This window comes from Apis laboriosa, unplaced genomic scaffold, assembly GCF_014066325.1.
Source record: "Apis laboriosa isolate Shangri-la unplaced genomic scaffold, ASM1406632v1 scaffold9_cov152, whole genome shotgun sequence".
Taxonomy (NCBI): domain Eukaryota; kingdom Metazoa; phylum Arthropoda; class Insecta; order Hymenoptera; family Apidae; genus Apis; species Apis laboriosa.
This window is the reverse complement of record NW_025224966.1, coordinates 3483525-3504061: the sequence shown is the minus strand read 5'-3', so window position 1 is coordinate 3504061 and position 20537 is coordinate 3483525. Positions and strand designations below refer to the sequence as shown.

The 20537-nt window shown below is 32.9% G+C and overlaps 1 protein-coding gene across 12 annotated transcripts in view; it reads left to right on the top strand.

The window, feature by feature from the left end:
* Positions 1–20537, top strand: part of LOC122720093 (microtubule-associated protein futsch-like) — a 78123-nt gene that overhangs the window by 8534 nt on the left and 49052 nt on the right. For 11 of the 12 annotated variants that reach the window (XM_043946590.1, XM_043946582.1, XM_043946581.1 and 8 more), the window contains exons 3-18: positions 12781–12882; positions 13135–13267; positions 13594–13757; positions 13964–14119; positions 14229–14357; positions 15281–15478; positions 15564–15860; positions 16083–16280; positions 16482–16628; positions 16713–16862; positions 16962–17102; positions 17191–17346; positions 17427–17525; positions 17585–17782; positions 17859–18042; positions 20184–20288. In XM_043946590.1, the coding sequence (XP_043802525.1) occupies positions 12781–12882; positions 13135–13267; positions 13594–13757; positions 13964–14119; positions 14229–14357; positions 15281–15478; positions 15564–15860; positions 16083–16280; positions 16482–16628; positions 16713–16862; positions 16962–17102; positions 17191–17346; positions 17427–17525; positions 17585–17782; positions 17859–18042; positions 20184–20288 (2557 nt within the window). The remainder of the gene's footprint in view (positions 1–12780; positions 12883–13134; positions 13268–13593; positions 13758–13963; positions 14120–14228; positions 14358–15280; positions 15479–15563; positions 15861–16082; positions 16281–16481; positions 16629–16712; positions 16863–16961; positions 17103–17190; positions 17347–17426; positions 17526–17584; positions 17783–17858; positions 18043–20183; positions 20289–20537) is intronic. The other variant, XM_043946585.1, reaches the window with a different exon arrangement.

Below are 20537 nucleotides of genomic sequence, written 5' to 3'. Positions count from 1 at the left end.
TTACGTAAACGAGTGATTCGATGCATCCGAAGCCCCGAATCTCTTTATCATATTAGACAATTTGATTAAAGAATCCGATTGCAGAAAATTTCAGATATCCCGTGTCATTTCTATCTAGTATTTATATACATGTGCATACACAATTGGATTTTTAATATATATATATAAAATATTATAATATCGTCGAGTATAAATAGGAATTTGATTAAAAATTTATGAAATACCGTTATAAATTTTTACTCTCTACAAGATATGAATTTCATCATCATTCTTTTGGCATTTCATAACGCGTCATTTTGTTTAAAAGCGTAAGGAAAGTTCATTAAAATAAGATATGAAAATTAAAATTTTCTTTACTATTCCGATATTCAGTTATGCCATCCGTTCAATTTTAATCCCCTTAATAAATTCAACAAAATTTTTTTGAATAATTCGATCCAAAGATTAAAATAACGTTCGTATTCAACTCGAAAACAAACGAAGACAAACGCGTGTTCTGTGCACAAGGAGACAAAGGCGACAGAGAAATTGTGCCAGTAGGCGAAAAAGAACTCGCTTATCGGACAAGTAACAGATTCAATTTTCGCACGAATCCCTTCATTGTTCCCCGAACACGAGTGATCAGCATATTTGAGCTCTATCTCCGCCACGGCATACCGAGATGTTAATTAAGTAACGGTGTCGATAGCAATTGAGCGATAGGCGTAGAGAGCGAGGTGATAAGAGGGTTCGTGGACGTGGAAGGACGCGAAGAAAGAGGTAAGCGGAACGACAGGAATAGGGGGCGGTTTGCTGCAATAGCGCTGCCGCGTTCATATCGACCCGAACCTCCAGACTCCATCTTGCTTGTCCCACATATACCGATGTATACATACACACGTACTTTACCTATTATTCGCCTCGCGAAATATACGAATTTATCTCTCTTTCTCTCTTTTCCTTCCTTTCATCAATTCCTCGCGTGACTTCTTATTTAATTTAATTAACGATAACGTCATTCGATTTTTTTTCTTTTCCAAAGCTTTGATATTAAAAAGATCAGGTTAAATATTATTAAGTAAAAATTAAGCAGCGGTTCTTTTCTTGATTGCGCTCTTTTCCTCTCTTCTTTCGCTTTTGGTCTACCGGTATAGCGCACTGTAGTGTCTCGTTGCAGTCGTCTGGAATCGACATACAATACACCGATTTCTACGCCGGTTGATAGCTACACTACAGGGCTGTGGAATACATTACACTTCCGACTTTCTAAGTATATCTTGTGGTATACCGAGAAACCTTAGAATCGGGCACTGTTAAATGATTTTTACTCCACGTTCGTATTCAAGAGGATAGGGGATCAAGACCGGTGTAACCATTGCGTGTTAACACGACTTGGACATGACTTTTTCGGTTTTATGCGTGTTAAAGATAGCGTGGAGAGAAAGTGAAGGGACTTATCGAAGCGAAATGCTATTTGTATTATTATATTATACGTTTAACCTTTTGAAGTGACGCGATAATGTTACGCAATAGGGACGACAACCTTCTGTCTGATCGATAGTCTATCGGTACCCTTTCAGCAAAATTCGATAGAGCCGCTTTCAAAAGAGTATGAATCTAAAGGTTACGCGAGATGTTTAAAAGTGTGAATGAACGTTTGTTGCATCGTTGTTTTTTTATATTATTAATATTATCCTTCGTGTAATACGAATAATAAAATAGTGGAAATACAATGTTACGATGTTTCGATCGAGGAAATATAATCGTACTCGTTGTTTCTCTGAGACAATCGTCAACGAGTTTGCGACGAATCTCAAATCGATCTTAAATTACATTAAACGAGTATATATAGCGCCAAAATGATTGCAACAGAATGGTATAGTAACGGCAATAGCACGCTCCGTGATCCACTTTGTGGTTGAAATCACGTCTGACCCCAAAATTGGATGTCTCGACATAAATGTTGCACAAATTATGAGTGAAATATTATACTTTGGATATTATCGATCATTGACCTAGATATTTCGTAATTCGTTCTGACATAATGTACCGGTAATAGAAGAAGAATTTAAAAAGATAAACGACAGTGGTATAATCGTGAATTATGCATCCGCATTATCTAATTTCTTCGAAATAATTTATTGAGATTAAAATTCTTCGAGTGATCAGTTTTTTTATTTGATCGTTAACAAGTTGATAAATGCTTTGATAAAATGATTTTCGATTATCGAACGGAAAAGATCATCTTTTCTCAAATTATAACTCGAATCTTTATAAAAGCATCGAAGTTTTAAATCGTTTCTCTGCTCACCAATTTTACACGCCGTTATTTACTTACCCTACTTTTGAAGGAAAAAATGGGAACGATGAAAATAAAACGGTATTCACTTATTCATACGCTTCTTTACCTTTAGATTGAACGAAATCATACGTTTACTTTCTTTATTCGGATATTTCAACATTTTTATTATCGAAATTATTTTATCATCTCAACACGGAAACGATCGAAATTCTTCTTACCGGATTTATTCAACTTTACGAATAAATACCAGGATCGAAACGAAGGCGACACACGAGTATTTTATTTTATTTCATTTGGAACGTTCAACATAGTATTTAGCTCGTTGTGCAAGACGAGACACGATCAAACGTATTACGAGGCAAGCGAGAAAGATCTTAATTATGCGTGTCAATTTAAGGTGAGATTAATGTGTCACGCTCTAATGGAAAAATTGTTCCGCCGATGCAACGTTACACGTTACACGATAACAAAGACAGTGAGTAGAAAGAGGAAAGAGAAAGAGAGAGAGAGGGAGAAGGAGGGAGGGAAAGAGAGAAATCGACGAATTCTGAAATATCTGCGTTTCGTATTGAAACGCATGCGCGACAGACACGACCTCGACCCTTTCAACCACGCTCTTCATTGGCCCCCCTCGGTCAAAGCTGGAGCTGTGCTCTCCTGTTCTCGTTTCCTCCGGCGTGTCGGCCATACATTTAATTAAGCCCCAATGAAAAGGACGCGTTGGCGGCGATGAAGAGATTACGTTACTGGTTGAAGTATAAAATATGACATATATACCAGTTTCAGGGCACAAACAGAGCATCGCGCGTGAAAAGACAGTCGCGCGTGAAAAAATTCACAACTGCGTTTTCGAGTTATAGAAACGTGACGTTTCTGAGCGCGAAGTACATTCGAGAGAGAAAATTCTCGCCAGTTGATCTCAACGGTATTCGCTCACTTTTACTCTACTGAGAATATTTTTTTTTTTTTTTTACCGAAACATTGAGATCGCGTTGAAAGCGATTGTACGAGAGTATCCAAGCTCATTCTTAACGGCAGTGTCCGTTAAGAAAGTGAGAAAAATGAGTTTGAAGAGAAAGTGACATAAAAAAATATATTTTGATATTAATTGATATCGTAATAATAAGATGGAATCGAAAGGAATAGAATATTTTTTTTTTTTATCATTGCTTTTATTCATCATTATTCCATTCGATATTATTATAAAAATAAACGTATTGAAGGTGAATTGCTTTTATCGTGTGATACAATTAGATTATGCCCTCCGGTTATAACGGTATAACAGGTTCAGGGTTCAATCGTTTGACTTCAGCATCTAAGCTTGTTGTTGGATCGCATAAAGCTTAAAATGGAAAACTTATATAACTTATACAACTAATTTACCTAGTTTATACATTTTTTTTCCCTTCTGTATATTAGAACGTATCAAAAATTATTGATTTCCTTTCGAAATAAAGTGTTTTTTTTTTTTTTTTTGGAAATAATAATACCGACAACATTAATAAATTCCTCGTTTATCGTTTCGATCGGCAAACGATTTTAAATCCGATTTTTAAACCGATTTTCGATCGTTCTTATTTTTCTAATTTCCAATAAAAAATAATAACGTTATGTAATATAATGAAGAAATTCGCAGATTTCAACGTTTTCTCGTTTTTTTTCCACTCTTTACGCGGCCGCTACATGACTCACAGATTGCATTTACGACGTGACGCAGACGAGTGAAAAGAAAAAAAAAAAGGAAAAAGAAAAAAGAAAATTGGGACACGCGACAAAGAGCGAACAACAATTCACGACCCAATTTTCCCCGATGTTGCCGCGTATAAATCGCATTTTCGATCTACCTTAAGAGAGAAAAGGTGCTGCAAGCCATTTCTGAATACTATGGCTGATCGTCGAATCCTCTATCTCTGCCAGTCACAATAAACCCGAATGTTCCCGAGCAGGGACAGAGGAAACATTTAACCGATTTAACGGGAGTGCTTCCGTTCAACTGACTGTACGAGACTGACATCATACTATCATCTTGGTCGGTGATCGGTTGGACGCCCTGGAACATCATTTGAGTCACGATTCAAGAATTTGGTTAATATCTCGGTTACATACCCTCGAACAACTTTCATAATCGTGATCGCGTAATTTTTATTCATCTCAATTCGAAAGAATTTTCTCCCATATTTACATCGGTAATGACGAATTTATTCTCCTCTCTTAAAACTATTTTCAACAAGGAATGATAAGTATTAACGCAATTTCAGAAAGGTCGCGCTTAATCTCTCTCTTTCTCCTCAACTCGTGGAGGAAATTGCGGAATTAAAGTTCGCGACACGACTGTGTTAGAAACTTTGATGCGTTGTCTACAGGCTTTCGTGAAAAAAAAAAAAAAAAAGAAAAAATTGTTCCATTGTGATATAATTAATGGCTTCTCCCTTATATCCGCTAATACCTCGATGAAAGCGCTCTTTGAATGGGAGGACGTGTTTAATCGCAGAGAGATTTTGCGGAAAACGTGTTTTTCAAACGAAATTAACTAATTGGATCTTTCTCTTCTAAGGAAAATCTTAAACATTCGTTGGACACCGGCCAAAAGTAAAGAGGATATAAAATTTTGGTGGATGGTCGGCGAGTCAATGGTGGCGTGGAAGCAAGTGCTTCTTGAGCAAATGTATCCGGTACTTGAACTATTATAACGGTAACGATACGATCTTGATCATCGTGCTGCTCTAGAGTTAGAAAGTACGAAGCGCATTTCACGGGTGAATAATTTATTATTATCATAGGATGAATAGGTTTTTGAGAATCGCGATTAATAAATATCGATATATCTGTAATTTTGAAAAATATATCTCTCGACTCGAATAAATATTGTTCATCATTAAAATTGTTTAACTTTCGAAGATTCGTTAAAAGTTATATTATCGTAAAATATTTTATTACGTGTGTATAATTAGCATATGTTTGTCAAAGACTAATTTAAATTGACCTTTAAAAATTTATTTCCTTTTAGAAATCCGTTTTTTCGCAAATTGAATAATAATATTTTTGTACACCGATGTGTAACAAACAAACTCAACTAGCAACACAAGGTTAAAAATAGACACTAATGGACGCGAAGCATTAAGGAAAAAATTACGTGTACATCGATAATATCGATATGTTGCAATCTTTCTCTACGTATGTATACGATTTTGTTATACGATAAACTTAATTATTTTTAATTCCAAATATCAAATTCAAAAAAATAATATAATAGCATATTTGAATATTTATATGTAACATCGTTGATTTGCCTTCAACTAGAGAAATCTAGAACTTATATAAATTTCGCTGCCTATATATAATAGAAGAATAATCACATTGTGCGCCATATAAACTAATAATCTTGCATTTCTCGAGGCTCGATTTCATTTTCTATTTATAGTGCGTTGTTAGTTCTAGTGCGTAATCGGGCGCACTCGTACGTGGATATAAGGGAACCTGCCTTTTAAATCTCATTGAAAAGTACGAGTCGAAGATCAACTTTTTCAGTAAATCGGCCACGTACGCGCTCGCACACACGTACACGGATATGCTATATCGTCGCAGCGATCGAACCAAGTCGAGGCGAAATCATTGTAAAAACCTGTAATATCGAGGCAGGCCACCACCTGATGACCTCAACGCTTACGAGGGACGTGATGTCATTTGTCGTCTATAATGTATTGCGATTATGCAAGAGGTGCTCATGCGTGATACCACTGGAAACAGTAATAGAGGTTTTGATTCCGAAAGCGAAACTTGTTTCAATTAATTCGATATACACTTGCTTAATTAAAATCGTTTAACGCGACTTCTCGCTCGACATGGAACAAGGTTGTACCGATTCTCTTCGGTACATTATTTATTTTTATAAATAGTCGCAATTTTCTGCCTGTCATCGTTTCACGCAACAACGTCGAGGAAACTTGCTTGAATTAAGAAAAAAAAAAAAAAAAAAAAAGAAAAAACTATCGAATGCAAATACAAGAAATTATATATGTAAAATATAATACTTTACAATTATTTAACTTCGAATTTAAAACGTGGAAATAAAATGTCCACGTACGTTAAACTCTTCCTGTCGTTCCAAGATATATTTCGTATTCCCAAGGTCTTCCTATTGATAAACGACGATGACGCGAGAGATTATCGTCGAAGATATTGGCTTGCAAGAGGGGTTGGTCGTTTCCGTGGGAAGTTCTTCCCTCGCAGAAACTCGCGGGAACCTTATGGCAAGAGGATTCTCAGCAACGCTGATAAATTTAATTAGAGCCACGAAATATATACACGGGGAAGGAGTTCTCCTCTCCTAGGCTCGGTTCGGCTCGATCGTTGGGGAAGAAAGGTGAAAATGAGATGCAGTTTGCATTCGAAACGAAACGAACGTGTCTTTGCTTTTGCGGTCATGATTCGAACCGATACCTTGGTTTTATTTTTAACTATTATGCCCAGCATCGTGCGACGTGGAGTAGGTTGAGGTCTCGGTTAAGCGTATGTCGGATCTGTTTTTTGTCAAAAGTTCGAGAAACGATTCGATCAACGAAGGTATATCTCTCATGGTTTCTGATATAAATATCACGGTCGAAGAGAGATAGATAGAGAGAGAGAGAGATAGAGAGACAGCAAACATGTGCAACTCGAGTCGCCTCGTTTCAGAAATCGTCGTCTTTATTGCGATGTCGTCATAACTGGTGCAACCTGTTTTTTAAGATTGCATTTCGATGTATTTTTTTTTATTATTATTATTAATTATTATCTTCTGATGGTTTTCGATCTTTTAATCGAAGAAATATTCACGAGTTAAAGATATTTAAGAAATCTCGTCGCTTCTATATATGTATAATAAGAAATTTCTAATTATTCTTTATCTCCTTATCGAATAGATTCGATGTGTGTACGATGTACTCATTAATTATAACATGGTTACAGGAGGTTAGGATCAAGAAGATAAGAAAATAAATTAGAATACTTAACGGCGATATTTCATTCCCACGACCGGTTTAAGAAAAACATGGCATTTTAATGATACCTTCATCACGTACATACCGGTTCAATGGAAGTTTTTAATGCGTAGCTATGCGAACACTTCTTCCTCCTACGTTTATATTGCAACTTATTCGTACTACTACTAGTGTCGATGGCATTTCGCTGTTACTGCTACTACTACTACTACTATTACTACCACCACCAGTGTTAGTAATTATACTACTAGCGCCAATTCACTAACCAATGTTTCATAAAATACGTATCAGAGAGAATAATCAATTTGCTAAATTTTTTCCCCGTATATTTATATAATCGTCGAATTCTTGAAAATAACGAATTTCTTTATTTTTGCACTAATTAATATTAATCTTGTACATGTCACATTTGCCCCAATATTAATATTATTCAACAATTACTTTCATTTCGCGCAACTCGAACGAATACGTAATCACATACAGCCTATTATCATATATATATATATATTTATTATACGTTGGAGAATCGCGTCTCCATATTATAATATTATTCTAAATTCAATTCGTTCTTGTACACATTAATGATTACGACATGAGTTTTAGGAAACCTTATGAATTCTTAAACGATGGAACACGTCAGGCATAAAATTACCATTGCAACTATATCCATCAACAAACAATCCGGTATTTCTGTCGGTCTCGTCATCTCTCGATTTTATTATAGATACTTCGAGTCTCGTGGATAACATCTCTTCGATTCCCTTTTTACATCAATTGATCGATCGAACTCATATTTTGCAAGTTTCTGCAATCTCGAGAGCCTGTTCGATCACGGTCCAAAGCTTACGTTATTTTTATTCCTACTTTTTCGCATTCTCTTCATTCCCCCCCCGGCTCCCTCCATGCTCCGTTTATTTCGTTTCTTATTATCATCTTCTTCCACTTCTTTAACCAGTCGACAAATCCATCCTCCTTTTCTCATTTTCTCGTATTACTCCTAATTACCATTCTTCTAGTTGCCGGTTTCTGCGCAGCTTAATTTCCTTTTAGACACGGGCTAAAATCTCTTTCTCTCTCGGTTGTTCCCTCTCTCTCTCCCTTCCCGTTGATAGAAACGAGACCAAACGATCCCTTCCTGGCCACCGGCTCGAAAAAGCGGCACTGCCTCCGTTGCTTTCACGATTTTTGTACGGTCGAGTTTCTACTTTAGCTGCTGGCAAGGTATTTCGTATTCCAGAGCAGAAGAAAGAGATTCATCTTCCTTTCACCAAGGCCAAGAAATTGTTGTGTTTACCTATATTACCGTTCCGTCAGAAGTGGAACAATACAAAATCGATGGTAAAAATATATGCAATAATTTGTCATTCATAATCGTTTTTTTTTACACGATTTTCTTTTTTTTTTTTTTTAATTATCATTCGAGACGGCGTGTCGATTAATATTGTAAATGAAACCGCATTACAAGCAAATTTATCTATACGACGGTCACGTATTTAGCATACTTTAGCATCTTGATACACACTATATTAAAAATGTGTGTACATGTGTATCAATTTAAATAGCGTGAAGAGGACCGGCGGCTAATAATAGATGATGAAGTCAGGGTCGCGAATATCAACCGTGTGCGTGATTATTCGGCGTCAACCTGTATTTCCGGTTGTCGGTTCGTTCGCAACGTGAACCCGAAGCGGTCATTCGTACGGCCGTACGCCTGCCTCTATACGAGTGCGTTTGGTATAGCACGGCGTAGCTATAGTTAGCTTGATACACGGCCAGAAATTGCAGGAAGACGCATAGCTGTTGCGCTCGCTATCGATGCACACTTTGAAACGTTCGAGTCTGACTGCTTAGGAATTTTGATGAACTATCGAGCGAAAAGAACGAAGTAATAAGGGCCTCTAAAGAGGAGTACAGTTTATCTGTTCTCCTGTGCAACAACTATGTCTATATAATACACTAATTATATAAATATACGGAGTGGAAATTGGTGGAAATTGTAATACAATTGGAAGGGAAGTGGAGAGGGATATAAGAAAAATAGGCAAAAAAAAAAGGAAAAAAATTGGCATTATTTTAATTTTTCCAATTCTTCTTCTATCTTTTGAACGAAATTATGTGAAAGGGACTGAATAAAAAAGTTAACGGTTTAAATATACGATTTTCTCGTGCGATGCGACAAATAATAAAATAAAATAATAAAATCTCGAGAATTCGAGCTCTGAATTATCGTTCTATTTAGTTATCTAAAAATATCATCCGTTTAGTTTCATAGTCAACTAACGTAAATTGTAACTTCATTCTTTATCGTTGACATGTTTTCATAACATTGAAAAATATACCGAGTTTGCTACAATAATAAATGCGGAATATTGCATTACGAAAGTGCAGACGATATTGATAGACTAATTTACACCACTATATGATTTTAATGTTTTACTATGGACATTGTCCTTTTTTAAGTTTTCTTTTCCTCGCATGCCACGTAAATTTTTACACAGACGAAAAAAAAATAAGAAATTAAACAATTTAATACCTTCATACCATCGGTAACTAAACTTTGTTCGAAACTAAAGCATCGAAACTCTTCTCCATAGGCGTAGAAACTTGTGCATACACGCGCTATTTAAAAACCAGTTCAACAACTTATCATTGTATCCATCGACTAAATAGCTTTTGTTGAATTTTCTATCCGCATAAATAACCACGATGTTTAAACGTGTCTCGATCTTCTGTAAATTAATTTTATTTATCCTTGGTTACAAGTAACAAATTGTTATCGATTCGATAGTATAGCTTAATAATAGTGCAGCTTAAACTATGCTGCTACGTTTAATATTCCCTCATCTTCCCTTTCCCTTCTAGAAAGGATTCTAGAAACCTTTAAAGCGTCCCTAGCCAGACAGAGTAATCGAGAGTACTTATACTCACCTAGGTGTAAGTCAATAGTTTACGATAATTTTCTTAGAGCGAATCAGCTAAATCACTTTTTACATATATCACACAATGAAATTAGCGTATATTTGTACGATAATTGAACAAAAAATTATTTTCCTTCACACACAGGTAAATATCCTTGCAAAAATTAAACAATCAGATAACAACATATCATAATACATAAATGATTTTTTTTTTAAAAATACGATAAAAAAACTTTAAAAAAAGAAAAAAGATATGGATATTAACTCTTTTAAAATTATGATAAATTTTTAAAAGTATTTAGAAGTTTGACTAATCAAATTTTTAAACGTTTATTTTTGGTTAGAAGTACTTTAAAAAAAGAAAAAAAAAAAAAGATATTAACTCTTTCAAAATTATGATAAATTTTTAAAAGCATTTAGAACTTTGACTAATCAAATTTTTAAACGTTTTTAAAAATATATTTAAAATTAAAATTTAGTTGAAATACAAAGTTTTTATATCTATTTCCCTCAGAAATTTTTAACAAATTCCATAAATTATTGATAAGGCATGTTAAATAATATGTTGTATCTGATGTCTTCTTTTCACTGTTATTTTCAAACCGAGCTATGCGAACGGTGCACTTCTTCTCGTGCAAACCAAGGTATCCAATCAACGTGAACCTTTTAAGGAAAACTATGTCGAGTCAGCAGCGTACACCTGTAAATAGAAACCAACCCTTAGTCTTGATAGTCGATTTTAAACGAGGAAAGTAAACCGATATCGTGTATATCTCAAGAATAAAGGAAAATCTTTCTTCTCACGGTAAAGAAAACGATCGTCTTCGTCTTCGTTATCGCAAAAATGCATTTTTACTCGAATGTCCAATGGTATATTATTTAATCCGGCTTTTGACTCGGCGAGGAATGTTGGAGTAACGTTGATCTGGATTAATAATTTTCTAACAGGATTGCGTAACTAACGCCAATTTAAGAATTATGCGAATCGACGGTGAACGTTTTCCAAGATGGAGGAATAAGTAATGAGTGCAGTGACCGGCCGCGCTCGTCTCGGACCTTCATCGTTGCACCACGGAAGATGCGGTATACCTTGAAAAAAAAATGGGATGGGACAGGTAGCTGCTGGTAGACAGTGAAAGAAGACGGGAGAGACGGACATAGAAGGGACTATCCACGTGTCGGAGTAACGGTTCGCTGAATTATTTAAAGCACGACGGAGAAGTTTGCAAGCGCAAAAGGTTCCTTACACCCGAGTTGCATACGAGATATCGGTTGATTAAGGTGCATCGTAGATATGTTACCAGATATAAGTACATGTGCATATCGAGAAATTACACGCATTCGTAATTTTCGTTCGTCGAAAATGTACTCGAACATGTTGATATAAATTTTGATCAATTTTGACGTATGAATATTTCAAGAAATATAAGTTTCGAGATTATAAATAGATGATTGATGGATTAAAATATTTGTAATTGATTTAATTCGATGATTAAATTCCATGAAATTCTTTTTTTTTTATTTATTTTGATGAAGGAAATTAATATTAATTCAAACGAAAATTTTATAACGAAACTTAATATTTCTTCAATTATATAAAGAGTCAAAGAAAAAGAAAGAATAATCTTTACTTTATTTACAGCTTCGTAAATTAAAAATCGTTTGAAAATTTACTCGTCATCTTCGTTTAAATGCGCGAAGAATTATAGTCCAGACGTCTGAATCGAAAAAAAAAAAAAATGCCTCGCGTTCCCTTGAACTGTAACAATATAATACCCACCCAGACGTATTTTATTCCGTTGTTGGTCCCCGTTGTGCGTAGGTCGCAAGAAAAAGCAATATACCGCAACTTATATAAAACCAGTCGTAAGCTTGTGTCCCCGACGAAGAATCAAATGAACCAACCATAACGGCGAAGAGAGAGAGAGAGAGAGAGAGAGAGAGAGAGATTGATCGAAAAATAGGGTGAAGGCGAGCACGGTAAAAAGAGGGAGAAACCGAGAGGATTGTCATTTCTCGCAGACGGCGTGGCGCTCCATATTAATTACTTATCCGCAATATGATTCGGATAAATAATGACACGCCTAAGTTTTCAGCTTGACACCATTTACAACGAATGAATTTTACGAAATTGATAAACACCAACAATGTTGTTACATCTATCCACCACACCAAATCATTTTCTGATTCTATCTTAATCAATTTTTTGAAGTAATTTCTTGAAATATACTACTCGAGAAAATTAAGTTTCAATTAATTTGATACAATTCAAATTTATGTTTTTTTACTTGGACAATTAAAACTGGTTAACGATACGTTGAAATATTTGTGACAAGTGTCTTCTTACATTCATACATATACTTTTCGCTCGGTTGAGCATATCTGATTGGTGTACGATAAAACAACCGTGAGGAAATACGTGACGAATGATTAAACATGTAATACTTGACCGCGAAAGAAAGTATTTAAAGAGTTGCGCTATCAATTATTCATTAGCCGGTTTAACGTAACTTGTATCTCGATATGTTTTTTTTTTTTTTTTTTTAACTCTTTCACTCGTAATTACTCCGCCACATTTATATACGTGTTTTCGTGTTTTCAGAGCGATCCCAGTACGGCGTTTCTCCGTGCGGCTCGTGCAGGGCAGCTGGAAAAGGTTTTGGAATACCTGGAATCGGGAGTGGACATTAATGCTTCAAATGCTGTAAGCAATATTCTATTTTTTTTTATTTTTATTTTTAAGAAATTTCTATTACATTGATAAACATTTACGTAGAAATTTTGAATATATATGTTAAAAAAATATTAAATATGAAATTGTAGTGGACGGTATATTTTCAGTAATTCAGTAATTCATTTATACAACAATTTTCATGTATAAATAAAATATCGTATATACGATATTGACAATTGATATAGAATTTTTGATATAGAGAACAACATGATTTAATTACAGAATGGATTAAACGCTTTACATCTGGCAGCTAAAGATGGTCATTTGGAAATCGTCAGAGAACTTCTCAAACGTGGTGCAGTGGTCGATGCTGCTACCAAAAAGGGAAATACAGCATTACATATCGCTTCTCTTGGTAAGTTGCAACTATTACTATTTCTATCTTTTGCATAGATTTTGAACATAAACGAGTTATCACAAAAAATACATGTTTTTATTTATTTAACTATTTTTACATTTCTTTAGCGTTTAATTCATAGCTTATTTTTGACAATTTTCATGGAAAAAGAAATATATAAGTGAAACAAACATAAATGTGTTTTAATTAAGAACTATTTTTTTATTTTTGTTGCGAAGCATTTTATACTCTTTTTCTAAAAAAAATGATATATTATTCGTATATTGTTCGTAATATACGTGGGATGAAAATTCCGAGAAATTGAAATTAATATCTCGTTACAGCTGGACAGGAGGAGGTGGTACAATTGCTGGTACAACGAGGTGCTTCTGTGAATGCACAGTCACAAAATGGGTTCACACCATTATATATGGCTGCTCAGGAAAATCATGATTCCGTAGTCAAATTTCTCTTGAGCAAAGGTGCCAATCAAACATTGGCTACCGAGGTTTGTAATAAATAAAATTGATGTTCGTTAAACACTCGATGAATAATAAGATAATATCAAAAGTTGAACGAGCAAGTATCAAAAATACAAAACGACAAATTAATTTAATATGTTATAATTTGGAAAAAATTTTCTTAGAGCTTAAATCGCGTAGATTTATATTCAATGTACATAACATGAATCTGATATATTTTTTATATACACAGGATGGTTTCACCCCATTAGCAGTAGCAATGCAACAGGGCCACGACAAGGTGGTAGCAGTTCTGTTGGAAAATGACACTCGTGGTAAAGTTCGATTGCCTGCTCTCCACATTGCTGCCAAGAAAGACGATTGCAAGGCGGCTGCCCTACTTTTACAAGTATGTCGTAATGATTTGCCATTGAAGCCCCCTATATTCAATCCGATGTGATCAATATATGAAAAGGAATTAATTCAATGTCTATAACTTACTTTTTCTTTTGTTGTAGAACGATCATAATCCCGATGTAACATCGAAGAGCGGTTTCACACCGCTCCATATAGCAGCGCATTATGGTAACGATCGAATTGCATCCTTGCTTTACGATAGAGGAGCAGATGTAAATTTCGCAGCTAAGGTAAAACGATTTCTAAATATTTAAATTAAGTAAAATGTAATATTATAAAACGTAAAAATGTAAATAATTATTGTGATATATAGGATCATAAATATGAATTAAATTATTTTGGTAAAATGATACAATTGCAAATAAATATTGATAAAAATTGATTAGGAAGTGAAATATTATGTTAGAATAGTAATTCTGAGAATATAAATGAAAACTAATAGAATGTGGAGATTTTGTTACCAAAAATGTGTGTTGTAGTAAAAAAAATTTTGAGAGAATCAAATAAAGAGTCATTATCTTCATCTTCCATTAAAACATATCCAAAAGTTTGATTTCTATGTTAATGTACGTAATCAAATTATTAATCACAGAAAAAAGATTAAAAGATTAATTGTCATAGTGCTATGATTTATTTAATGGATTTCTGAAACTTATAATATAATTTTCGTGACTTTTGTGTGAATGAATTCTTTTGTGAATCTGAACTCCAAAAATCTTTGACATGAACATTTTGAGAATTTTTTAAGACTTTGTATCCTTTCCATTATTTAACTCATTGTTTTTTTTGAAAAAAATTTCTTCCAGTAGAAATGATGATTGCAGAATATTCTTAAAATATTTTAAAACGTTTTAATAGCATCTTGGAGGAATGGTTACACAATCATTTCATGTGGGTTGGAAATAGAAGATTTATAATAAAATTCTATATTCAACAATAACACTAAGTTTTCTGATTGTATCGTAAACCTTATCTAATTAAAGATCTCCCATTCGTTAAAGAAGTTTTATGCATATGTTTCAATCTTTTCAAAGGATCTTCACAATGTGTTGTTAAAAATGTTTTTGAATAATTGAGAAATTTATACCAAAGAGAGAATATGATAATTTAATTGTAACTTTATTTTTGCTCTAAATTATGCTCTACTTCACAGCACAATATTACGCCGATGCACGTAGCGGCAAAATGGGGAAAAATAAAAATGGTAAATCTTTTGATGAGCAAGGGAGCAAATATCGAAGCGAAAACGAGAGATGGCCTTACACCCCTTCATTGCGCAGCACGATCTGGTCATCACGAAGTTGTTGATATTTTAATAGAGAAAGGTGCACCGATCGGTTCCAAGACGAAGGTAAATATTAAAATGTATTACTTTTTATATAAAGTAAAAGGTTTTCTTGCGATTGAATTTGTTGAGGCTTGTTTTCTATTGACAGAATGGTCTTGCACCGTTGCACATGGCTTCTCAAGGAGATCACGTTGACGCTGCGAGGATATTATTGTATCATCGAGCACCCGTGGATGAAGTGACGGTAGATTACTTGACGGCGCTACACGTGGCAGCTCATTGCGGACACGTACGAGTGGCTAAGCTCTTACTTGATAGAAATGCTGATCCAAACGCACGAGCTCTAAACGGCTTTACTCCACTTCATATTGCCTGCAAAAAGAACAGACTGAAGGTCGTTGAGCTCCTCTTAAAGCACAAAGCTAGCATCGAAGCCACTACAGAGGTATATCCCTTGTTCTTATCAGCTCGATAGTATACTTTTTTTTTTTTTTTATTAAACCTTACGTCATAGATATACGTTATAGATACTATAGTACCAATTATATTTGCCTTTAATTAGAATCAGAGATTATTAGAAATAATCCATATGTTATATCCATATACAATAAGAAAAGAAGAATATTATTATTTTTTTTAGTAATAATAGACTCATTTTATTGCTTAGTCTGGATTGACGCCTCTACATGTAGCAAGCTTCATGGGGTGCATGAACATAGTGATTTATTTACTGCAACATGCAGCTAGTCCCGATATACCGACAGTAAGGGGCGAAACGCCTTTGCATTTAGCTGCGAGAGCGAATCAGACTGATATTATCAGGATACTTCTTAGAAATGGTGCCCAAGTTGATGCCAGAGCAAGGGTAAAGAAAAGAATTGAGTATTAGTAAATTTTGATTTGAATATTCACTTTATAGAGACAAAACATTGTTTCAATTTTGCATTTAATTTTCTTATTCCTTTTTTTATAATTTATATTATTTTAATATTTTATATGTTTTTATTTATATATGTGGAAATATCAGTTGCGTTAAAAGAGATTTGAAAAAGTGCAAATATTGTAGGAAGAACAAACACCTCTTCATGTTGCTTCCCGATTAGGCAACGTTGATATCGTAATGTTATTACTTCAACACGGTGCCGATGTAGATGCTACGACTAAAGATTTATATACACCGCTTCATATTGCCGCTAAAGAAGGTCAAGAAGAGGTAAAATTTTAAATACACACACATACATATATCTTATTTAATTATTTATTAATAACTAACTTTTATTTGTAATTTTTATTCCAGGTTGCATCCGTTTTATTAGAAAACGGCGCTTCGCTTACCGCGACGACCAAAAAAGGATTCACTCCTTTACATTTGGCAGCTAAATATGGTAATATGAATGTAGCAAGATTACTATTGCAGAGGAATGCACCAGTTGATGCCCAAGGAAAGGTAAGAAACAGTTTTTTGCTTTCTTCTTAAAAATAATATTCTTATTAAATGTGATTTTTATATCTGATACTAAATTCGTTTAATCGTTCGTTTAACTAGAATGGCGTAACTCCACTTCACGTAGCATCTCACTACGATCATCAAAATGTAGCTTTACTTCTACTTGATAAGGGTGCATCACCTCATGCTATGGCTAAAAATGGTCATACCCCATTACATATTGCAGCACGCAAGAATCAGGTAATTTATTTGTAATTATTTACAACATTAATTAAATTATTTAATATATTATTCAATAATTTCGATATAATTTTTACATTTAATGTAGATGGATATTGCAACTACTTTATTGGAATACGGAGCAAAAGCAAACGCGGAATCAAAAGCAGGATTTACGCCGCTACATTTGAGTGCACAAGAAGGCCATACTGATATGTCAACACTACTTATTGAGCACAAAGCAGATACAAATCACAAAGCAAAGGTAATATAAAATATCGAAAATATTTATTTTAAATAATAAATATTTATTATTTAATTTTATTAAACATTTTTTTTTCATAGAATGGTCTCACGCCGCTTCATTTGTGCGCACAAGAAGACAAAGTCAATGTTGCATCTATTCTTGTTAAAAATGGTGCCCAGATTGATGCTAAGACAAAGGTATGTTTTAAACAAAATTCGATAAAGATATTTTTTAAAAATTAAGATATTTGTTATAGGCTGGTTACACTCCGTTACATGTGGCAGCTCATTTTGGTCAAGCAGCTATGGTACGATTCCTTTTACGATCTGATGCAGCAGTTGACAGCAGTACGAATGCTGGATATACTCCATTGCATCAAGCTGCTCAACAAGGTCATACATTAGTGATCAATTTGTTGCTTGAGGGTAAAGCAAAACCGAATACAACTACTAATGTACGTAAAATTTATGAAAAATTTATTTCTAAATTTTCCTTCAGATTTTTATTTTTTAACATTTTATTTTTTATAGAATGGACAAACTGCTTTGGATATTGCACAAAAACTTGGTTACATTAGTGTCATCGAAACTTTGAAGGTAGTTACAGAAACTATCATTACAACGACTCATACAGTTACTATTGAAGAAAAATACAGAGTGCAAGCTCCTGAATCAATGCAAGAAACATTTATGAGCGATAGCGAAGATGAAGGGGGTAAGTGTTCGTTATTTCTTATTCTAAAAAATTTCAGATATAGATGCTTCAATAAAAAAAATATATTTTGCATAGATTTGTAAAATTTGTTGAATAATTGAATACTAAAATATTAAGATAAAAGATATTACCGCAAGATATTAATTATAATTAATTATAATTAAAGATTAGTTAAATTAGTATATTTCTATATTATAACAAGAATTTAAATTTTAATCTAAAATTTTAATTTATTTGTTTTCAATTTTTTTTCTTTTTTTAGAATAATATTTTATTAAAATATCAAATAAAAATCGATAAAAATATAAATAGTAGATATTTGCTAATATGTTTGTAATATAGTTCTGCTTTTGTAATTTCGCTTTTTATACATCTAACAGCTTATAGAACAATTATTGCATAATACACATTTACATTATAAATTTACTGCATGAAATTATGCTTTTAGGAAAACTTAACATTTATTTAAAATAAATAACAAATATGTAATTAATTAAATTTTTTTCTATTTATAAAGAAATTATTAAATTTAATTATGTTATTATTTTATTTGAAATTTTAGGTCTTTTGATATAAAATGATTTAAATAGGTGATATTAACTCCAATAATTTACAGAATATCTTTATTATATAATAAATTACATTTTATGATATAATTTTTTTTACGAAATTAATATTTCGATAGCATTTTATGAAACGTCTATTTTCCTATATAATATATTGTATGTAAACTATAGTTTACTATAGTTAAATTTTAATTGCACCAAAATATTTAAAATATAAAAAATATTACAAAGAACATTATTAAGCACATTTAATTTATTTATATTTTTCTATTCTCAATTTGTTTCACATAAATGCATGTACTTAACGCATGACAACACACGAAAAATACAAAATTTAGCATGTTCATAATGAATCCTATAATAATTTTCCTTAATAGAAATTAGCAGGTTTCTTTTAACAAGGGAATCACAAAAACACTATCGATTTTAGATTAGCAAAACCTTTAATATCCTTTAATATTACATTAGGTTTTTACACACTGAATCACAAAATATTGCCTTTAATTCATTATCTTTAACAAAAAGAAATATTTGAGGAGGCATAATTATTGTCTCCATATTTTCGAGTAAAAGTCAAAGAGCTACGTGATATATGATATTATTTGCTTGTTTTGTTGCGTTTATGTTAACATTCATTTTTGCAAGAGCATGTATTTAGTGTATGTTCACTGGGTTGTTGTTACATCTTTGAAAGAAATAATTTATCTTACAATTAGACACATAGTTATTAGATGCATAAAAAACTTAGCAACTAGTTGAAAATCTGTTTAATATACATAATCAAATAGATAGATAGATTAAATATTTTGAATTTTAGTAAAATTTTTGTAAAATAATATCATATTTGCCTTACACAGGTAAACATAAATTTTACATAAATAAAAATTCGCGAATATTAATTTGAAGTTTATCTTAAAAAAAAAAAATAATTTTTTTCAAGATATCATTGTAATCTCTCTGCCTGAATTAAATAAAAATTATTTTCTTATCTGTGTAAGATTTATATAGTAAGTAGTTTCCATCAACAAATTCTAGACTAAATTTCTTCCTTCATAACAATAATGCGGAGCAAACTTAATTATAACAAATAATAAATCTAAGCAGGTTTGCTTGTTTGCTTAATTAAAATATAATACATTCACATTATAATACTTATTTGTTCCATCTTACGAACATAAAGTAAAAAAAGAAAAAAAAAAGAGAAAGAAAAAATAGATTAGACGAATAAAATTTTAATCAAAACTAAGTGAAATTAATTTCGATTAAAAATTATACTTTTCCATTTACATTTAACAAATACTCGAATGTTAATTCTATTTATCTACGAAAAAAAGAATACATAGATTTAAAAATAGCTGAAACTTTGAACAATTTTATCAAGTACGTGAGGTAAATAAAAAATTATTAAGTCGAAGCAAACGAACAAACTATAAAGCTCGCGGTAGGCTTTATCTCCTGCTACGTAAAATCAGCTATTTAACAACCCAGTGATAGCGAAATTTAGAAACAGTGTTTATGGTGCAAAATTAGCGTTTTGATAAAAAAAATGACCTTACTCGACGGCGTACAATGTAGGTGGTGATGAAATCGGCATGGCAGCCATGAATGTGTACGGGCAGCCTCCACACGCGCAACACGTGTACCTTCCTTCTTACTACCAGGGCCAAATGACCTATACCCGTAAGTTGTCTGTACTCTGTTTCTGTTACTCTTTCACATAATCACACGTGCGCGCAACATTTTGTATTTTTATATATATATATACATAATAATGTATTACATATATACATATACATACATATATCAGCACATGGGTACGTAAATTAATTTCGCCGTACGTAAACACGCGCATTCGGATATCATTCATATATATATATATATATTGTCGAATCTCATTTAAGAGAAGCAATATTATCTTTTTGCTTTTAC